Source organism: Scyliorhinus torazame, chromosome 21 (genome assembly GCF_047496885.1).
Source record: "Scyliorhinus torazame isolate Kashiwa2021f chromosome 21, sScyTor2.1, whole genome shotgun sequence".
Lineage (NCBI taxonomy): Eukaryota > Metazoa > Chordata > Chondrichthyes > Carcharhiniformes > Scyliorhinidae > Scyliorhinus > Scyliorhinus torazame.
In genome coordinates, this window is record NC_092727.1 from 131,846,693 (window position 1) to 131,865,798 (window position 19,106).

At 51.1% G+C, this 19,106-nt stretch overlaps 1 protein-coding gene across 4 annotated transcripts in view; it reads left to right on the forward strand.

Annotated features, from left to right (window-relative positions):
- The window catches only part of LOC140398688 (growth factor receptor-bound protein 7-like), a 274,640-nt gene extending 255,835 nt beyond the window's left edge, over positions 1-18,805 (forward strand). For all 4 annotated transcript variants that reach the window (XM_072487677.1, XM_072487678.1, XM_072487680.1 and 1 more), the window contains 2 exons: positions 9,674-9,767; positions 17,171-18,805. In XM_072487677.1, the coding sequence (XP_072343778.1) occupies positions 9,674-9,767; positions 17,171-17,317 (241 nt within the window). In that variant the 3' untranslated portion in view covers positions 17,318-18,805. The remainder of the gene's footprint in view (positions 1-9,673; positions 9,768-17,170) is intronic.
- Positions 18,806-19,106: the final 301 nt, after the last annotated feature.

Genomic DNA, 19,106 nt, shown 5'->3' on the forward strand with positions numbered 1-19,106 from the left:
TAGTGAGGCATTATGGGTGGAGCTCAGGAATAAGAAGGGTGAAGTCACAATGTTGGGAGTGTGCAATAGACCTCCCAACAGCCCTCAGGAGACAGAGGAGCAGTTGTGTAGTCAGATACTGGGTAGTTGTGATGGGCGACTTTAACTCCCCCCATATTGACTGGGAATCCCTCACAGCCAGGAACTCGGATGGAGAGCAATTTGTTAGATGTGTCCAGGAGGGCTTTTTGATCCAGTGTGATGACAATCCAGCCAGGGAAGAGGCCATACTAGACTTGGTATTGGGGAGTGAGCCAGGCCAGGTGATTGATGTTTCTGTGGGGGAGCATTTTGGGCTTAGTGACCATAATTCCATAAGATTTTGAGGAATCATGGATAAGGACAAGAGTGGCCCGCGGGTGAGGGTGCTGAATTGGGCGAGGGCCAATTACATCTAATTTAGACAGAAACTGGGCAATGTGGGTGGGAGCGGCTACTTGAGGGCAAATCCACGTGTGACATGTGGGAGGCTTTAAAAGGCCAGTTCATTGAAGTGCAGGCCAGGCATGTCCCCGCAAAAATGAAGGATAGAAATGGCAGGATTCGGGAACCATGGGTGACAAATGAAATTGTAAACTTAGTCAAAAGGAAAAAGGAAGCATACGATCGGCCTAGGCATCGAAAAACTGACGCAGATCTTGAGGAGTACAGTGAAAGTAGGAAGGAACTTAAATTTGGAATTAGAAGGGCTAAAGGGACCATGAAATGTCTTTAACGAACATGGTCAAGGAGAATCCCAAGGCTTTTTATGCATATATTAGGAGCAAGAGGGTAGCAAGAGAAAGAGTAGGCCCACTCGAGGACAATGGAGGGAAGTTATACGTGGAACCACAGGAAGTGGGTGAAATCCTTTGCATTGGTATTCACCAGAGAGAAGGACATGACGGAGGCTGAGCTCAGGGATGGGTGTGTGAATGCTCTTCAGAACTCAATATATCAAAGGAGGAAGTGTTGAGTATCCTGAATTGCATTAAGATAGACAAGTCCCCGGGGGCCGGATGGGATCTATCCCAGGTTACTGCGGGAGGCAAGGGGAGAAATAGCTGGGGCCTTAACAGATATCTTCACATCCTCTTTGACCACAGGCGAGGTTCCAGAGGACTGGAGAATAGCCAATGTTATTCCCTTGTTTAAGAAAGGAAGCAGGGACAATCCAGCAAATTATAGGCCGGTGAACCTGGCATCAGTGGTGGGGAAGCTTTTGGAAAAGATACTGAGGGACAGGATATATGCACATTTGGAGGAAACTGGACTAGTTAGTGACAGGCAGCATGGTTTTGTACGGGGAAGGTCATGTCTCACCAACTTGATTGAGTTTTTTGAAGAGGTGACAAAGAAAATTGATGTGGGAAGGGCTGTGGGTGTGGTTTCTATGGACTTCAGTAAGGCATTTGGCAAGGTTGCACATGGCAGACTGGTACAAAACCTAAAATCACATGGGATTCGGGGTTGGGCTGGCTATATGGATACTGAACTAGCTCGGTTGTAGAAAACAGGGAGTAGCGGTGGAAGGGTGTTTTTCTGAATGGAGATCTGTAGCTAGTGGTGTTTGCAGGGATCAGTGCAGGGACCTCTGTTGTTTGTAGTAAATATAAATGATTTGGAGGAAAATGTGGGTGGTCTGATTGGTAAGTTTGTGGATGACGCGAAGATTGGTGGAGTTGCTGATAGTGCCGAGGATTGTCAGAGGATACAACGGGATATAGATAAATTGGAGTCTTGGGCACAGAAATGGCAGATGGAGTTTAATCCAGACAAATGCGAGGTGGTGGATTTTGGAGGATCAAATCTAGGTATGAATTATATTGTAAATGGCAGAACTCTTGGGAACATTAACATACAGAGGGATCTGGGCGTGCAGGTCCACAGTTCCATAAAAGTGGAAACCCAGGTGGCTAAGGTGATTAAGAAGGCATGTGGCACGCTTGCCTTCATCAGCCGGGCATTGAGTACAGGAGTTGGGAACTCATGTTGCAGCTATATAAAATGCTATATAAAACCTTGGTTAGGCCGCATTTTGGAGTGTTGCGCGCAGTTTTGGTCACATTGTCAGAAGGATGTGGAAGCTGGAGAGAGTGCAAAGAAGGTTCACCAGGATGTTGCCTGGTCTCGAGGGTGTCGGCTATGAGGAGAGGTTGAATAAACCAGGATTGTTTTCACTGGAAAGACAGAGGCTGAGTGAGACCGGATAGAGGGCTATAAAATTATGAGAGGCATAGACAGGGTGGATAGTCAGAGGCTTTTTCCAAGGGTGGAAGTGTCAATTACACAGGGGGCACAGGTTCACGGTGAGAGGGGGAAAGTTTAAGGGATTTGTGCGGGGTATGTTTTTCACAGTGTTAGGTGCCTGGAACGCACGGCCAGAGGATGTGGTGGAAGCAGCACATTAGCAACATTTAAGAGGCATCTGGACGGGTCCATGAATAGGGAGGAAATAGAGGGTCAAGGACCGAGTAAGGGCAGGTTTGTTTTTTAGTGAGGGCATCATGGTCTGCACAGGCTTGGAGGGCCGAAGGGCCTGTTCCTGTGCTGTAATGGGCTTTGTTCTTTCACTCCATAACCCCCCCTATCTCTGTAACCTCCTCCAGCCTCACAACCCTCACTATCTCTGTAACCTCCTCCAGCCTCACAACCCTCACTATCTCTGTAACCTCCTCCAGCCTCACAGCCTCCCTATCTCTGTAACCTCCTCCAGCCCCTACAACCCTCCCTATCTCTGTAACCTCCCCCAGCCTCACAACCCTCCCTATCTCTGTAACTGTCTCCAGCCTCACAAACCTCCCTATCTCTGTAACCTCCCCCAGCCTCACAACCCTCACTATCTCTGTAACCTCCCCCAGCCTCACAACCCTCACTATCTCTGTAACCTCCCCCAGCCTCACAACCCTCACTATCTCTGTAACCTCCCCCAGCCTCACAACCCTCCCTATCTCTGTAACTGTCTCCAGCCTCACAACCCTCCCTATCTCTGTAACCTCCTCCAGCCTCACAACCCTCCCTATCTCTGTAACCTCCCCCAGCCTCACAACCCTCCCTATCTCTGTAACTGTCTCCAGCCTCACAACCCTCACTATCTCTGTAACCTCCTCCAGCCTCACAACCCTCCCTATCTCTGTAACCTCCTCCAGCCTCACAACCCTCCCTATCTCTGTAACCTCCCCCAGCCTCACAACCCTCCCTATCTCTGTAACCTCCTCCAGCCTCACAACCCTCCCTATCTCTGTAACCTCCTCCAGCCTCACAACCCTCACTATCTCTGTAACCTCCCCCAGCCTCACAACCCTCCCTATCTCTGTAACCTCCTCCAGCCTCACAACCCTCCCTATCTCTGTAACCTCCCCCAGCCTCACAACCCTCCCTATCTCTGTAACTGTCTCCAGCCTCACAACCCTCCCTATCTCTGTAACCTCCTCCAGCCTCACAACCCTCCCTATCTCTGTAACCTCCCCCAGCCTCACAACCCTCCCTATCTCTGTAACTGTCTCCAGCCTCACAAACCTCCCTATCTCTGTAACCTCCCCCAGCCTCACAACCCTCACTATCTCTGTAACCTCCCCCAGCCTCACAACCCTCACTATCTCTGTAACCTCCCCCAGCCTCACAACCCTCACTATCTCTGTAACCTCCCCCAGCCTCACAACCCTCCCTATCTCTGTAACTGTCTCCAGCCTCACAACCCTCCCTATCTCTGTAACCTCCTCCAGCCTCACAACCCTCCCTATCTCTGTAACCTCCCCCAGCCTCACAACCCTCCCTATCTCTGTAACTGTCTCCAGCCTCACAACCCTCACTATCTCTGTAACCTCCTCCAGCCTCACAACCCTCCCTATCTCTGTAACCTCCTCCAGCCTCACAACCCTCCCTATCTCTGTAACCTCCCCCAGCCTCACAACCCTCCCTATCTCTGTAACCTCCTCCAGCCTCACAACCCTCCCTATCTCTGTAACCTCCTCCAGCCTCACAACCCTCACTATCTCTGTAACCTCCCCCAGCCTCACAACCCTCCCTATCTCTGTAACCTCCTCCAGCCTCACAACCCTCCCTATCTCTGTAACCTCCCCCAGCCTCACAACCCTCCCTATCTCTGTAACTGTCTCCAGCCTCACAACCCTCCCTATCTCTGTAACCTCCCCCAGCCTCACAACCCTCCCTATCTCTGTAACCTCCTCCAGCCCCTACAACCCTCCCTATCTCTGTAACCTCCCCCAGCCTCACAACCCTCCCTATCTCTGTAACTGTCTCCAGCTTCACAACCCTCACTATCTCTGTAACCTCCTCCAGCCTCACAACCCTCCCTATCTCTGTAAACTCCCCCAGCCTCACAACCCTCCCTATCTCTGTAACCTCCTCCAGCCTCACAACCCTCCCTATCTCTGTAACCTCCTCCAGCCTCACAACCCTCCCTATCTCTGTAAACTCCCCCAGCCTCACAACCCTCCCTATCTCTGTAACCTCCTCCAGCCTCACAACCCTCCCTATCTCTGTAAACTCCCCCAGCCTCACAACCCTCCCTATCTCTGTAACCTCCCCCAGCCTCACAACCCTCCCTATCTCTGTAACCTCCCCCAGCCTCACAACCCTCACTATCTCTGTAACCTCCCCCAGCCTCACAACCCTCCCTATCTCTGTAACCTCCCCCAGCCTCACAACCCTCCCTATCTCTGTAACCTCCCCCAGCCTCACAACCCTCACTATCTCTGTAACCTCCCCCAGCCTCACAACCCTCCCTATCTCTGTAACCTCCCCCAGCCTCACAACCCTCCCTATCTCTGTAACCTCCCCCAGCCTCACAACCCTCACTATCTCTGTAACCTCCCCCAGCCTCACAACCCTCCCTATCTCAGTAACCTCCTCCAGCCTCACAACCCTCCCTATCTCTGTAACCTCCCCCAGCCTCACAACCCTCACTATCTCTGTAACCTCCCCCAGCCTCACAACCCTCCCTATCTCTGTAACCTCCTCCAGCCTCACAACCCTCACTATCTCTGTAACCTCCTCCAGCCTCACAACCCTCACTATCTCTGTAACCTCCCCCAGCCTCACAACCCTCCCTATCTCTGTAACCTCCTCCAGCCTCACAACCCTCCCTATCTCTGTAACCTCCCCCAGCCTCACAACCCTCACTATCTCTGTAACCTCCCCCAGCCTCACAACCCTCCCTATCTCTGTAACCTCCTCCAGCCTCACAACCCTCACTATCTCTGTAACCTCCTCCAGCCTCACAACCCTCCCTATCTCTGTAACCTCCTCCAGCCTCACAACCCTCCCTATCTCTGTAACCTCCCCCAGCCTCACAACCCTCCCTATCTCTGTAACCTCCCCCAGCCTCACAACCCTCCCTATCTCTGTAACCTCCCCCAGCCTCACAACCCTCACTATCTCTGTAACCTCCTCCAGCCTCACAGCCTCCCTATCTCTGTAACCTCCTCCAGCCCCTACAACCCTCCCTATCTCTGTAACCTCCCCCAGCCTCACAACCCTCCCTATCTCTGTAACCTCCCCCAGCCTCACAACCCTCCCTATCTCTGTAACCTCCCCCAGCCTCACAACCCTCCCTATCTCTGTAACTGTCTCCAGCCTCACAACCCTCCCTATCTCTGTAACCTCCCCCAGCCTCACAACCCTCACTATCTCTGTAACCTCCTCCAGCCTCACAGCCTCCCTATCTCTGTAACCTCCTCCAGCCCCTACACCCCTCCCTATCTCTGTAACCTCCTCCAGCCCCTACAACCCTCCCTATCTCTGTAACCTCCCCCAGCCTCACAACCCTCCCTATCTCTGTAACCTCCCCCAGCCTCACAACCCTCCCTATCTCTGTAACCTCCTCCAGTCCCTACAACCCTCCCTATCTCTGTAACCTCCCCCAGCCTCACAACCCTCCCTATCTCTGTAACCTCCTCCAGCCTCACAACCCTCCCTATCTCTGTAACCTCCTCCAGCTTCACAACCCTCACTATCTCTGTAACTGTCTCCAGCCTCACAACCCTCCCTATCTCTGTAACCTCCTCCAGCTTCACAACCCTCACTATCTCTGTAACTGTCTCCAGCCTCACAACCCTCCCTATCTCTGTAACCTCCCCCAGCCTCACAACCCTCCCTATCTCTGTAACCTCCTCCAGCCTCACAACCCTCCCTATCTCTGTAACCTCCCCCAGCCTCACAACCCTCCCTATCTCTGTAACCTCCCCAGCCTCACAACCCTCCCTATCTCTGTAACCTCCCCCAGCCTCACAACCCTCCCTATCTCTGTAACCTCCTCCAGCTTCACAACCCTCCCTATCTCTGTAACCTCCCCCAGCCTCACAACCCTCCCTATCTCTGTAACCTCCCCCAGCCTCACAACCCTCCCTATCTCTGTAACCTCCCCCAGCCTCACAACCCTCCCTATCTCTGTAACCTCCCCCAGCCTCACAACCCTCACTATCTCTGTAACCTCCTCCAGCCTCACAACCCTCCCTATCTCTGTAACCTCCCCCAGCCTCACAACCCTCCCTATCTCTGTAACCTCCCCCAGCCTCACAACCCTCCCTATCTCTGTAACCTCCCCCAGCCTCACAACCCTCCCTATCTCTGTAACCTCCTCCAGCTTCACAACCCTCCCTATCTCTGTAACCTCCCCCAGCCTCACAACCCTCCCTATCTCTGTAACCTCCCCCAGCCTCACAACCCTCACTATCTCTGTAACCTCCTCCAGCCTCACAACCCTCCCTATCTCTGTAACCTCCCCCAGCCTCACAACCCTCCCTATCTCTGTAACCTCCCCCAGCCTCACAACCCTCACTATCTCTGTAACCTCCTCCAGCCTCACAACCCTCACTATCTCTGTAACCTCCCCCAGCCTCACAACCCTCACTATCTCTGTAACCTCCTCCAGCTTCACAACCCTCCCTATCTCTGTAACCTCCCCCAGCCTCACAACCCTCCCTATCTCTGTAACCTCCTCCAGCCTCACAGCCTCCCTATCTCTGTAACCTCCCCCAGCCTCACAACCCTCACTATCTCTGTAACCTCCTCCAGCCTCACAACCCTCCCTATCTCTGTAACCTCCTCCAGCCTCACAACCCTCCCTATCTCTGTAACCTCCTCCAGCCTCACAACCCTCACTATCTCTGTAACCTCCTCCAGCCTCACAACCCTCCCTATCTCTGTAACCTCCCCCAGCCTCACAACCCTCACTATCTCTGTAACCTCCTCCAGCCTCACAACCCTCCCTATCTCTGTAACCTCCTCCAGCCTCACAACCCTCCCTATCTCTGTAACCTCCTCCAGCCTCACAACCCTCACTATCTCTGTAACCTCCCCCAGCCTCACAACCCTCCCTATCTCTGTAACCTCCTCCAGCCTCACAACCCTCACTATCTCTGTAACCTCCCCCAGCCTCACAACCCTCACTATCTCTGTAACCTCCCCCAGCCTCACAACCCTCACTATCTCTGTAACCTCCCCCAGCCTCACAACCCTCACTATCTCTGTAACCTCCTCCAGCCTCACAACCCTCCCTATCTCTGTAACCTCCCCCAGCCTCACAACCCTCCCTATCTCTGTAACCTCCTCCAGCCTCACAACCCTCACTATCTCTGTAACCTCCCCCAGCCTCACAACCCTCACTATCTCTGTAACCTCCCCCAGCCTCACAACCCTCACTATCTCTGTAACCTCCCCCAGCCTCACAACCCTCACTATCTCTGTAACCTCCTCCAGCCTCACAACCCTCCCTATCTCTGTAACCTCCCCCAGCTTCACAACACTCCCTATCTCTGTAACCTCCCCCAGCCTCACAACCCTCCCTATCTCTGTAACCTCCTCCAGCCTCACAACCCTCCCTATCTCTGTAACCTCCTCCAGCCTCACAACCCTCACTATCTCTGTAACCTCCCCCAGCCTCACAACCCTCCCTATCTCTGTAACCTCCCCCAGCCTCACAACCCTCCCTATCTCTGTAACCTCCCCCAGCCTCACAACCCTCCCTATCTCTGTAACCTCCCCCAGCCTCACAACCCTCCCTATCTCTGTAACTGTCTCCAGCCTCACAACCCTCCCTATCTCTGTAACCTCCTCCAGCCTCACAACCCTCCCTATCTCTGTAACCTCCTCCAGCCTCACAACCCTCACTATCTCTGTAACCTCCCCCAGCCTCACAACCCTCCCTATCTCTGTAACCTCCCCCAGCCTCACAACCCTCCCTATCTCTGTAACCTCCTCCAGCCTCACAACCCTCCCTATCTCTGTAACCTCCCCCAGCCTCACAACCCTCCCTATCTCTGTAACCTCCTCCAGCCTCACAACCCTCACTATCTCTGTAACCTCCCCCAGCCTCACAACCCTCACTATCTCTGTAACCTCCCCCAGCCTCACAACCCTCCCTATCTCTGTAACCTCCCCCAGCCTCACAACCCTCCCTATCTCTGTAACTGTCTCCAGCCTCACAACCCTCCCTATCTCTGTAACCTCCTCCAGCCTCACAACCCTCCCTATCTCTGTAACCTCCTCCAGCCTCACAACCCTCACTATCTCTGTAACCTCCCCCAGCCTCACAACCCTCCCTATCTCTGTAACCTCCCCCAGCCTCACAACCCTCCCTATCTCTGTAACCTCCTCCAGCCTCACAACCCTCCCTATCTCTGTAACCTCCCCCAGCCTCACAACCCTCCCTATCTCTGTAACCTCCCCCAGCCTCACAACCCTCACTATCTCTGTAACCTCCCCCAGCCTCACAACCCTCCCTATCTCTGTAACCTCCTCCAGCCTCACAACCCTCCCTATCTCTGTAACCTCCTCCAGCCTCACAACCCTCACTATCTCTGTAACCTCCCCCAGCCTCACAACCCTCACTATCTCTGTAACCTCCCCCAGCCTCACAACCCTCACTATCTCTGTAACCTCCCCCAGCCTCACAACCCTCCCTATCTCTGTAACCTCCCCCAGCCTCACAACCCTCACTATCTCTGTAACCTCCCCCAGCCTCACAACCCTCCCTATCTCTGTAACCTCCTCCAGCTTCACAGCCCGAGGGGAAGGGATTTAAATCCCAAAGCCTCAGATACCTCGGGAATCTGCACATTAGAGTGAGGCTTTGCCAAAACGTGATCCCGCCCGTTGTGGACGGGAATGATCTTGCAACGCCTCATGAGATTGTGTTGAATCTCGCTAGCCGTTGCGAGCCGGGTGGAGCGGGGGTCTCCTGGCTTTCACCAGCCAGGCTGCACCGGGGCGAGCTGCTTTTCGGCGCAGTGTGCCCGGAGGATCCCGCCCTGAGTCTCAGAAACAATAAAATCCCGCCGTACTTCTTTGACCGGTCTCCTTTCCTATTATCTCCTTGCAGAGTTCAGTATTATAGTTTCCAGCCTCCTCTGTTCATTCAATACTGTTGCCAATGTCCAATCAGCATTTGAAATCTCAGAGAACAATCACCATTTGGCTGGGATATAAAGAGGCTCACTGCGCACCACAAACACAATTCTAACCCATATTTACCACTGGCTGTACATTATCGCAAAGATTCCAGCGGTGATGGTGGTCAGAGATTGAACAGACACACAACGGGATTAACGGCATGACTGAATGAGAATTGACTTGGGTTTCGGTATAGTTCTGATTGCGAGATATTTATTTATGTCCTTTTCTCTTGATACAGTGTTTTTCTGATTAGGGAGAGTCAGAGGACACCTAAAGGGTTTGTGCTGACACTCAGCCATCATCACAAGACCAAGCACTTCCTGGTTGTTCCGGTAATTTCCTTCTGTAGAATTATTCGGTCATATTCGGTTAAAGATTTCTCCTGCTCGTCACTGATCACAATCCCCAAAAACCAAACACACCGCAGACTGAACAAATTATGCAACCGGCATTTTATAAACACAATAAGTCTCCACTCTGGCTGGACATAAGAAGTACGCATTTACATAATAATATAAGGCAACAGCAGCCAGAGCTGCTCGGGGGGAGTTGTGTGGAACTGTATCCCAGTGAGAGTCAGTGTGTGTGGAACTGTATCCCAGTGAGAGTCAGTGTGTGTGGAATTGTATCCCAGTGAGAGTCATTGTGTGTGGAACTGTATCCCAGTGAGAGTCAGTGTGTGTGGAACTGTATCCCAGTGAGAGTCAGTGTGTGTGGAACTGTATCCCAGTGAGAGTCAGTGTGTGTGGAACTGTACCCCAGTGAGAGTCAGTGTGTGTGGAACTGTATCCCAGTGAGAGTCAGTGTGTGTGGAACTGTATCCCAGTGAGAGTCAGTGTGTGTGGAACTGTACCCCAGTGAGAGTCAGTGTATGTGGAACTGTATCCCAGTGAGAGTCAGTGTGTGTGGAGCTGTATCCCAGTGACAGTCAGTGTGTGTGGAACTGTATCCCAGTGAGAGTCAGTGTGTGTGGAATTGTATCCCAGTGAGAGTCATTGTGTGTGGAACTGTATCCCAGTGAGAGTCAGTGTGTGTGGAACTGTACCCCAGTGAGAGTCAGTGTGTGTGGAACTGTATCCCAGTGAGAGTCAGTGTGTGTGGAACTGTATCCCAGTGAGAGTCAGTGTGTGTGGAACTGTATCCCAGTGAGAGTCAGTGTGTGTGGAACTGTATCCCAGTGAGAGTCAGTGTGTGTGGAACTGTACCCCAGTGAGAGTCAGTGTGTGTGGAACTGTATCCCAGTGAGAGTCAGTGTGTGTGGAACTGTATCCCAGTGAGAGTCAGTGTGTGTGGAACTGTACCCCAGTGAGAGTCAGTGTATGTGGAACTGTATCCCAGTGAGAGTAAGTGTGTGTGGAGCTGTATCCCAGTGACAGTCAGTGTGTGTGGAACTGTATCCCAGTGAGAGTCAGTGTGTGTGGAACTGTATCCCAGTGAGAGTCAGTGTGTGTGGAACTGTATCCCAGTGAGAGTCAGTGTGTGTGGAACTGTATCCCAGTGAGAGTCAGTGTGTGTGGAACTGTACCCCAGTGAGAGTCACTGTGTGTGGAACTGTATCCCAGTGAGAGTCAGTGTGTGTGGAACTGTACCCCAGTGAGAGTCACTGTGTGTGGAACTGTATCCCAGTGAGAGTCAGTGTGTGTGGAACTGTATCCCAGTGAGAGTCAGTGTGTGTGGAACTGTATCCCAGTGAGAGTCAGTGTGTGTGGAACTGTACCCCAGTGAGAGTCAGTGTGTGTGGAACTGTATCCCAGTGAGAGTCAGTGTGTGTGGAACTGTATCCCAGTGAGAGTCAGTGTGTGTGGAACTGTATCCCAGTGAGAGTCAGTGTGTGTGGAACTGTATCCCAGTGAGAGTCAGTGTGTGTGGAACTGTACCCCAGTGAGAGTCAGTGTGTGTGGAACTGTATCCCAGTGAGAGTCAGTGTGTGTGGAACTGTATCCCAGTGAGAGTCAGTGTGTGTGGAACTGTATCCCAGTGAGAGTCAGTGTGTGTGGAACTGTATCCCAGTGAGAGTCAGTGTGTGTGGAACTGTATCCCAGTGAGAGTCAGTGTGTGTGGAACTGTACCCCAGTGAGAGTCACTGTGTGTGGAACTGTATCCCAGTGAGAGTCAGTGTGTGTGGAACTGTACCCCAGTGAGAGTCACTGTGTGGAACTGTATCCCAGTGAGAGTCAGTGTGTGTGGAACTGTATCCCAGTGAGAGTCAGTGTGTGTAGAACTGTATCCCAGTGAGGGTCAGTGTGTGTGGAACTGTACCCCAGTGAGAGTCAGTGTGTGTGGAACTGTATCCCAGTGAGAGTCAGTGTGTGTGGAACTGTATCCCAGTAGGGCAGTAGATGTTGTCTATATGGACTTCAGTAAGGCCTTTGACAAGGTCCCACATGGTAGACTAGTACAAAAGGTGAAGTCACACGGGATCAGGGGTGAGCTGGCAAGGTGGATACAGAACTGGCTAGGACATAGAAGGCAGAGAGTAGCAATGGAGGGATGCTTTTCTAATTGGAGGGCTGTGACCAGTGGTGTTCCACAGGGATCAGTGATGGGACCTTTGCTCTTTGTAGTATATATAAATGATTTGGAGGAAAATGTAACTGGTCTGATTAGTAAGTTTGCAGACGACACAAAGGTTGGTGGAATTGCGGATAGCGATGAGGACAGTCGGAGGATACAGCAGGATTTAGATTGTCTGGAGACTTGGGCGGAGAGATGGCAGAGGGAGTTTAATCCGGACAAATGTGAGGTAATGCATTTTGGAAGGTCTAATGCAGGTAGGGAATATACAGTGAATGCTAGAACCCTCAAGAGTATTGAAAGTCAAAGAGATCTAGGAGTACAGGTCCACAGGTCATTGAAAGGGGCAACACAGGTGGAGTAGGTAGTCAAGAAGGCATACGGCATGCTTGCCTTCATTGGCCGGGGCATTGAGTATAAGAATTGGCAAGTCATGTTGCAGCTGTATAGAACCTTAGTTAGGCCACACTTGGAGTATAGTGTTCAATTCTGGTCGCCACACTACCAGAAGGATGTGGAGTCTTTAGAGAGGGTGCAGAAGAGATTTACCAGAATGTTGCCTGGTATGGAGGGCATTAGCTATGAGAAGCGATTGAATAAGCTCGGTTTGTTCTCACTGGAACGAAGGAGGTTGAGGGGAGACCTGATAGAGGTCTACAAAATTATGAAGGGCATAGACAGAGGGGATAGTCAGAGGCTTTTCCCCAGGGTAGAGGGGTCAATTACTAGGGGGCATAGGTTTAAGGTGAGAGGGGCAAGGTTTAGAGTAGATGTACGAGGCAAGTTTTTTACGCAGAGTGCAGTGGGTGCCTGGAACTCACTACCGGAGGAGGTAGTGGAAGCAGGGACGGTAGGGACATTTAAGGGGCATCTTGACAAATATATGAATAGGATGGGAATAGAAGGATACGGACCCAGGAAGTGTAGAAGATTGTAGTTTAGTCGGGCAGCATGGTCGGCACGGGCTTGGAGGGCCGAAGGGCCTGTTCCTGTGCTGTACATTTCTTTGTTCTTTGTTGTTCTTTGAGTCAGTGTGTGTGGAACTGTATCCCAGTGAGAGTCAGTGTGTGTGGAACTGTATCCCAGTGAGAGTCAGTGTGTGTGGAACTGTATCCCAGTGAGAGTCAGTGTGTGTGGAACTGTATCCCAGTGAGAGTCAGTGTGTGTGGAACTGTATCCCAGAGAGAGCCAGAGTGTGTGGAACTGTATCCCAGTGAGAGTCAGTGTGTGTGGAACTGTACCCCAGTGAGAGTCAGTGTGTGTGGAACTGTACGCCAGTGAGTGTCAGTGTGTGTGGAACTGTATCCCAGTGAGAGTCAGTGTGTGTGGAACTGTATCCCAGTGAGAGTCAGTGTGTGTGGAACTGTATCCCAGTGAGAGTCAGTGTGTGTGGAACTGTATCCCAGTGAGAGTCAGTGTGTGTGGAACTGTATCCCAGTGAGAGTCAGTGTGTGTGGAACTGTATCCCAGTGAGAGTCAGTGTGTGTGGAACTGTATCCCAGTGAGAGTCAGTGTGTGTGGAACTGTATCCCAGTGAGAGTCAGTGTGTGTGGAACTGTATCCCAGTGAGAGTCAGTGTGTGTGGAACTGTTTCCCAGTGAGAGTCAGTGTGTGTGGAACTGTACCCCAGTGAGTCAGTGTGTGTGGAACTGTACCCCAGTGAGAGTCAGTGTGTGTGGAACTGTATCCCAGTGAGAGTCAGTGTGTGTGGAACTGTATCCCAGTGAGAGTCAGTGTGTGTGGAACTGTATCCCAGTGAGGGTCAGTGTGTGTGGAACTAAATCCCAGTGAGAGTCAGTGTGTGTGGAACTGTATCCCAGTGAGAGTCTGTGTGTGTGGAACTGTATCCCAGTGAGAGTCAGTGTGTGTGGAACTGTACCCCAGTGAGAGTCAGTGTGTGTGGAACTGTATCCCAGAGAGAGTCAGTGTGTGTGGAACTGTATCCCAGTGAGAGTCAGTGTGTGTGGAACTGTATCCCAGTGAGAGTCAGTGTGTGTGGAACTGTATCCCAGTGAGAGTCAGTGTGTGTGGAACTGTATCCCAGTGAGAGTCAGTGTGTGTGGAACTGTATCCCAGTGAGTGTCAGTGTGTGTGGAACTGTACCCCAGTGAGAGTCAGTGTGTGTGGAACTGTATCCCAGTGAGAGTCAGTGTGTGTGGAACTGTATCCCAGTGAGAGTCAGTGTGTGTGGAACTGTACCCCAGTGAGAGTCAGTGTGTGTGGAACTGTACCCCAGTGAGAGTCAGTGTGTGTGGAACTGTATCCCAGAGAGAGTCAGTGTGTGTGGAACTGTATCCCAGTGAGAGTCAGTGTGTGTGGAACTGTATCCCCGTGAGAGTCAGTGTGTGTGGAACTGTATCCCAGTGAGAGTCAGTGTGTGTGGAACTGTATCCCCGTGAGAGTCAGTGTGTGTGGAACTGTATCCCAGTGAGAGTCAGTGTGTGTGGAACTGTATCCCAGTGAGAGTCAGTGTGTGTGGAACTGTATCCCAGTGAGAGTCAGTGTGTGTGGAACTGTATCCCAGTGAGAGTCAGTGTGTGTGGAACTGTATCCCAGAGAGAGCCAGAGTGTGTGGAACTGTATCCCAGAGAGAGTCAGTGTGTGTGGAACTGTACCCCAGTGAGAGTCAGTGTGTGTGGAACTGTACGCCAGTGAGTGTCAGTGTGTGTGGAACTGTATCCCAGTGAGAGTCAGTGTGTGTGGAACTGTATCCCAGTGAGAGTCAGTGTGTGTGGAACTGTATCCCAGTGAGAGTCAGTGTGTGTGGAACTGTATCCCAGTGAGAGTCAGTGTGTGTGGAACTGTATCCCAGTGAGAGTCAGTGTGTGTGGAACTGTATCCCAGTGAGAGTCAGTGTGTGTGGAACTGTATCCCAGTGAGAGTCAGTGTGTGTGGAACTGTATCCCAGTGAGAGTCAGTGTGTGTGGAACTGTATCCCAGTGAGAGTCAGTGTGTGTGGAACTGTATCCCAGTGAGAGTCAGTGTGTGTGGAACTGTACCCCAGTAAGTCAGTGTGTGTGGAACTGTACCCCAGTGAGAGTCAGTGTGTGTGGAACTGTATCCCAGTGAGAGTCAGTGTGTGTGGAACTGTATCCCAGTGAGAGTCAGTGTGTGTGGAACTGTATCCCAGTGAGAGTCTGTGTGTGTGGAACTGTATCCCAGTGAGAGTCAGTGTGTGTGGAACTGTACCCCAGTGAGAGTCAGTGTGTGTGGAACTGTATCCCAGAGAGAGTCAGTGTGTGTGGAACTGTATCCCAGTGAGAGTCAGTGTGTGTGGAACTGTATCCCAGTGAGAGTCAGTGTGTGTGGAACTGTATCCCAGTGAGAGTCAGTGTGTGTGGAACTGTATCCCAGTGAGAGTCAGTGTGTGTGGAACTGTATCCCAGTGAGTGTCAGTGTGTGTGGAACTGTACCCCAGTGAGAGTCAGTGTGTGTGGAACTGTATCCCAGTGAGAGTCAGTGTGTGTGGAACTGTATCCCAGTGAGAGTCAGTGTGTGTGGAACTGTACCCCAGTGAGAGTCAGTGAGTGTGGAACTGTACCCCAGTGAGAGTCAGTGTGTGTGGAACAGTATCCCAGAGAGAGTCAGTGTGTGTGGAACTGTATCCCAGTGAGAGTCAGTGTGTGTGGAACTGTATCCCCGTGAGAGTCAGTGTGTGTGGAACTGTATCCCAGTGAGAGTCAGTGTGTGTGGAACTGTATCCCCGTGAGAGTCAGTGTGTGTGGAACTGTATCCCAGTGAGAGTCAGTGTGTGTGGAACTGTATCCCAGTGAGAGTCAGTGTGTGTGGAACTGGATCCCAGTGAGAGTCAGTGTGTGTGGAACTGTATCCCAGTGAGAGTCAGTGTGTGTGGAACTGTATCCCCGTGAGAGTCAGTGTGTGTGGAACTGTATCCCAGTGAGAGTCAGTGTGTGTGGAACTGTATCCCAGTGAGAGTCAGTGTGTGTGGAACTGTATCCCAGTGAGAGTCACTGTGTGTGGAACTGTATCCCAGTGAGAGTCAGTGTGTGTGGAACTGTATCCCAGTGAGTGTCAGTGTGTGTGGGACTGTATCCCAGAGAGAGTCAGTGTGTGTGGAACTGTATCCCAGTGAGTGTCAGTGTGTGTGGGAGTGTATCCCAGAGAGAGTCACTGTGTGTGGAACTGTATCCCAGTGAGAGTCAGTGTGTGTGGAACTGTATCCCAGTGAGTGTCAGTGTGTGTGGGACTGTATCCCAGAGAGAGTCAGTGTGTGTGGAACTGTATCCCAGTGAGTGTCAGTGTGTGTGGGACTGTATCCCAGAGAGAGTCACTGTGTGTGGAACTGTATCCCAGTGAGAGTCAGTGTGTGTGGAACTGTATCCCAATGAGAGTCAGTGTGTGTGGAACTGTATCCCAATGAGAGTCAGTGTGTGTGGAACTGTACCCCAGTGAGAGTCAGTGTGTGTGGAACTGTATCTCAGTGAGAGTCAGTATGTGTGGAACTGTATCCCAGTGAAAGTCAGTGTGTGTGGAACTGTATCCCAGTGAGAGTCAGTGTGTGTGGAACTGTATCCCAGTGAGAGTCAGTGTGTGTGGAACTGTACCCCAGTGAGAGTCAGTGTGTGTGGAACTGTATCTCAGTGAGAGTCAGTGTGTGTGGAACTGTATCCCAGTGAGAGTCAGTGTGTGTGGAACTGTATCCCAGTGAGAGTCAGTGTGTGTGGAACTGTATCCCAGTGAGAGTCAGTGTGTGTGGAACTGTATCCCAGTGAGAGTCAGTGTGTGTGGAACTGTACCCCAGTGAGAGTCAGTGTGTGTGGAACTGTATCTCAGTGAGAGTCAGTGTGTGTGGAACTGTATCCCAGTGAAAGTCAGTGTCTTTGGTAATGGCGCATATAATCTACGATGGTCAGTATTGTGGAATGGGGATGGGTGGTTGGGATTAAATATTGAATATGTGGGAATTAAATTACATTGTTTTCACATATGTGAATCCTTCCTGTTGGTTCTGTGCTGCGAGTGATTGATTTTGTGAGCATGTGTTGGGCGTTTGTTCCAGGGCAGGGTTGGTGGGGAGGAGGGGTTCCAGTCAATCAGTCCTGGCTTTATCGGCAACCCTAGCCTGATCGGAGCTTCAATAGATCCCAACCAGGATTTGCAATTGGTCAAGGGTGAGGCAATGAAAACAACGAATAACATTGTGGATACCAAGCTTTTTTTGGAGTAGATTTTAAATGTGTGTTTTCTCTCCCTGAGGCAGTGCGAGGAAGATGGTCAAACATACTTCACTGTGGACACTGGCCAGACTAAATTCATTGACCTCATTCAGCTGGTGGACTTCTATCAGATCAACAGAGGTGTGCTGCCGTGCAGCCTGAAACATTACTGTACCCGCCTGCCACTCTAACCAGGGCATTTGCACATCAGACATCAAGCACTGCCTTGCACACCTGCCTTATTTATGCCCTTGCTACGCACTGCTGTTTTCTTCCGCCGTGCTCTCAGTGATCCACTCGCTAATCTGCAGAGTTGACCCAGCGTGCAGGTACAGCGGATGTGAAGGAGCGTCTCGTTCCCAACTCCTATTCGACTTTTAAACAACCTGCTGAGGAATTTCGCTCTATTTTCTGAATGGATTCAGACCTCACGTCCGGGCATTTCCTCAATCTGGAGACTGTGGCAGTAACAGGGATTCGTCCTTTCTGAAAGGCCCCAAGTGATTCAGGGTCACTGCGTCACTGCTTTTAGAGTAGGAATGTAAATCATGTGATCATTAGGGATATTATTTAATCAGGGGACTGTGTGCTGGTGTGGAAGGTGAGAAGATATTCGGAGCCGACCGCCCCAAGGCAGAGATAGCAGCCGTGATAACAGCACCACATGTGTGGACAATTACTGTCATGGCAAGGACACAACAATTGGCCAGTAACAACTCAGCCTTTCCCAAGATGTGTCCCGAAGACAACAGGAATACAACTCTCTATTTCACACACAGGCTACCAGGCCGGACTGGAGTGTTCCGGTGTTACTCTTACTTGTAAATGGATTTTAGTTTAGTCAGCATTCAGAAATCAGAACTGCTGTAAAGAGTTTGTGGATCGCTCTCTCTCTGGCACATTAACATAACCGGCTCCTCATTAACATAACCGGCTCCTCATTAACAGAACCGTCTCCTCATTAACAGAACCGTCTCCTCATTAACACAACTGGCTCCTCATTAACGTAACCGGTTCCTCATTAACGTAACCGGTTCCTCATTAACATAACCGGCTCCTCATTAACGTAACCGGCTCCTCATTAACAGAACCGTCTCCTCATTAACATAACCGGCTCCTCATTAACACAACTGGCTCCTCATTAACGTAACCGGTTCCTCATTAACATAACCAGCTCCTGATTAACATAACCGGCTCCTCATTAACGTAACCGGCTCCTCATTAACATAACCGTCTCCTCATTAACACAACTGGCTCCTCATTAACGTAACCGGTTCCTCATTAACATAACCAGCTCCTGATTAACATAACCGGCTCCTCATTAACATAACCGTTCCCCATTCACGTAACCAACTCCTCATTAACATAACCAGCTCATTAACATAACTATCTGCTCATTAAGATATACCGCTCCTCGGTAACATAAACCACTCCTCATTAACATAACTGGCTCCTCATTAACATAACTGGCTCCTCATTAACATAAACCACTACTCATTAACATAACTGGCTCCTCATTAACATAACTGGCTCCTCATTAACATAGACCACTCCTCATTAACATAAACCGCTCCTGTGAACAGACTGACTCCAGAGTTAATGAAATCGATCAGTAATTAGCCATTCAGTGAAGAGTTACCACAGCAACAGAGAATGAATATTCACCAATTCCCATCTTTACAAGGGGAGAGTGACCGAACGGGGGGAGGGGGTGTTTCGAGAGTGACTGGGGGGCTAGGGGAGAGTGAGCGATGAGCGGGAGTGAGCGAGAGTGAGCAAGGAGCAAGAGGGAGCAAGAGTGTGCGAGGAGCGAGAGTGAGCGAGGAGCGAGAGTGGGCAAGGAGCGAGAGTGAGCGAGGGGTGAGAGTGAGCAAGGAGCAAGAGTGCCATGGACACTGAGGGTGGGTCAGTGCTGTGAACACTGAGGGTGGGTCAGTGCTGTGGGTACTGAGGGTGGGTCAGTGCTGTGGGTACTGAGGG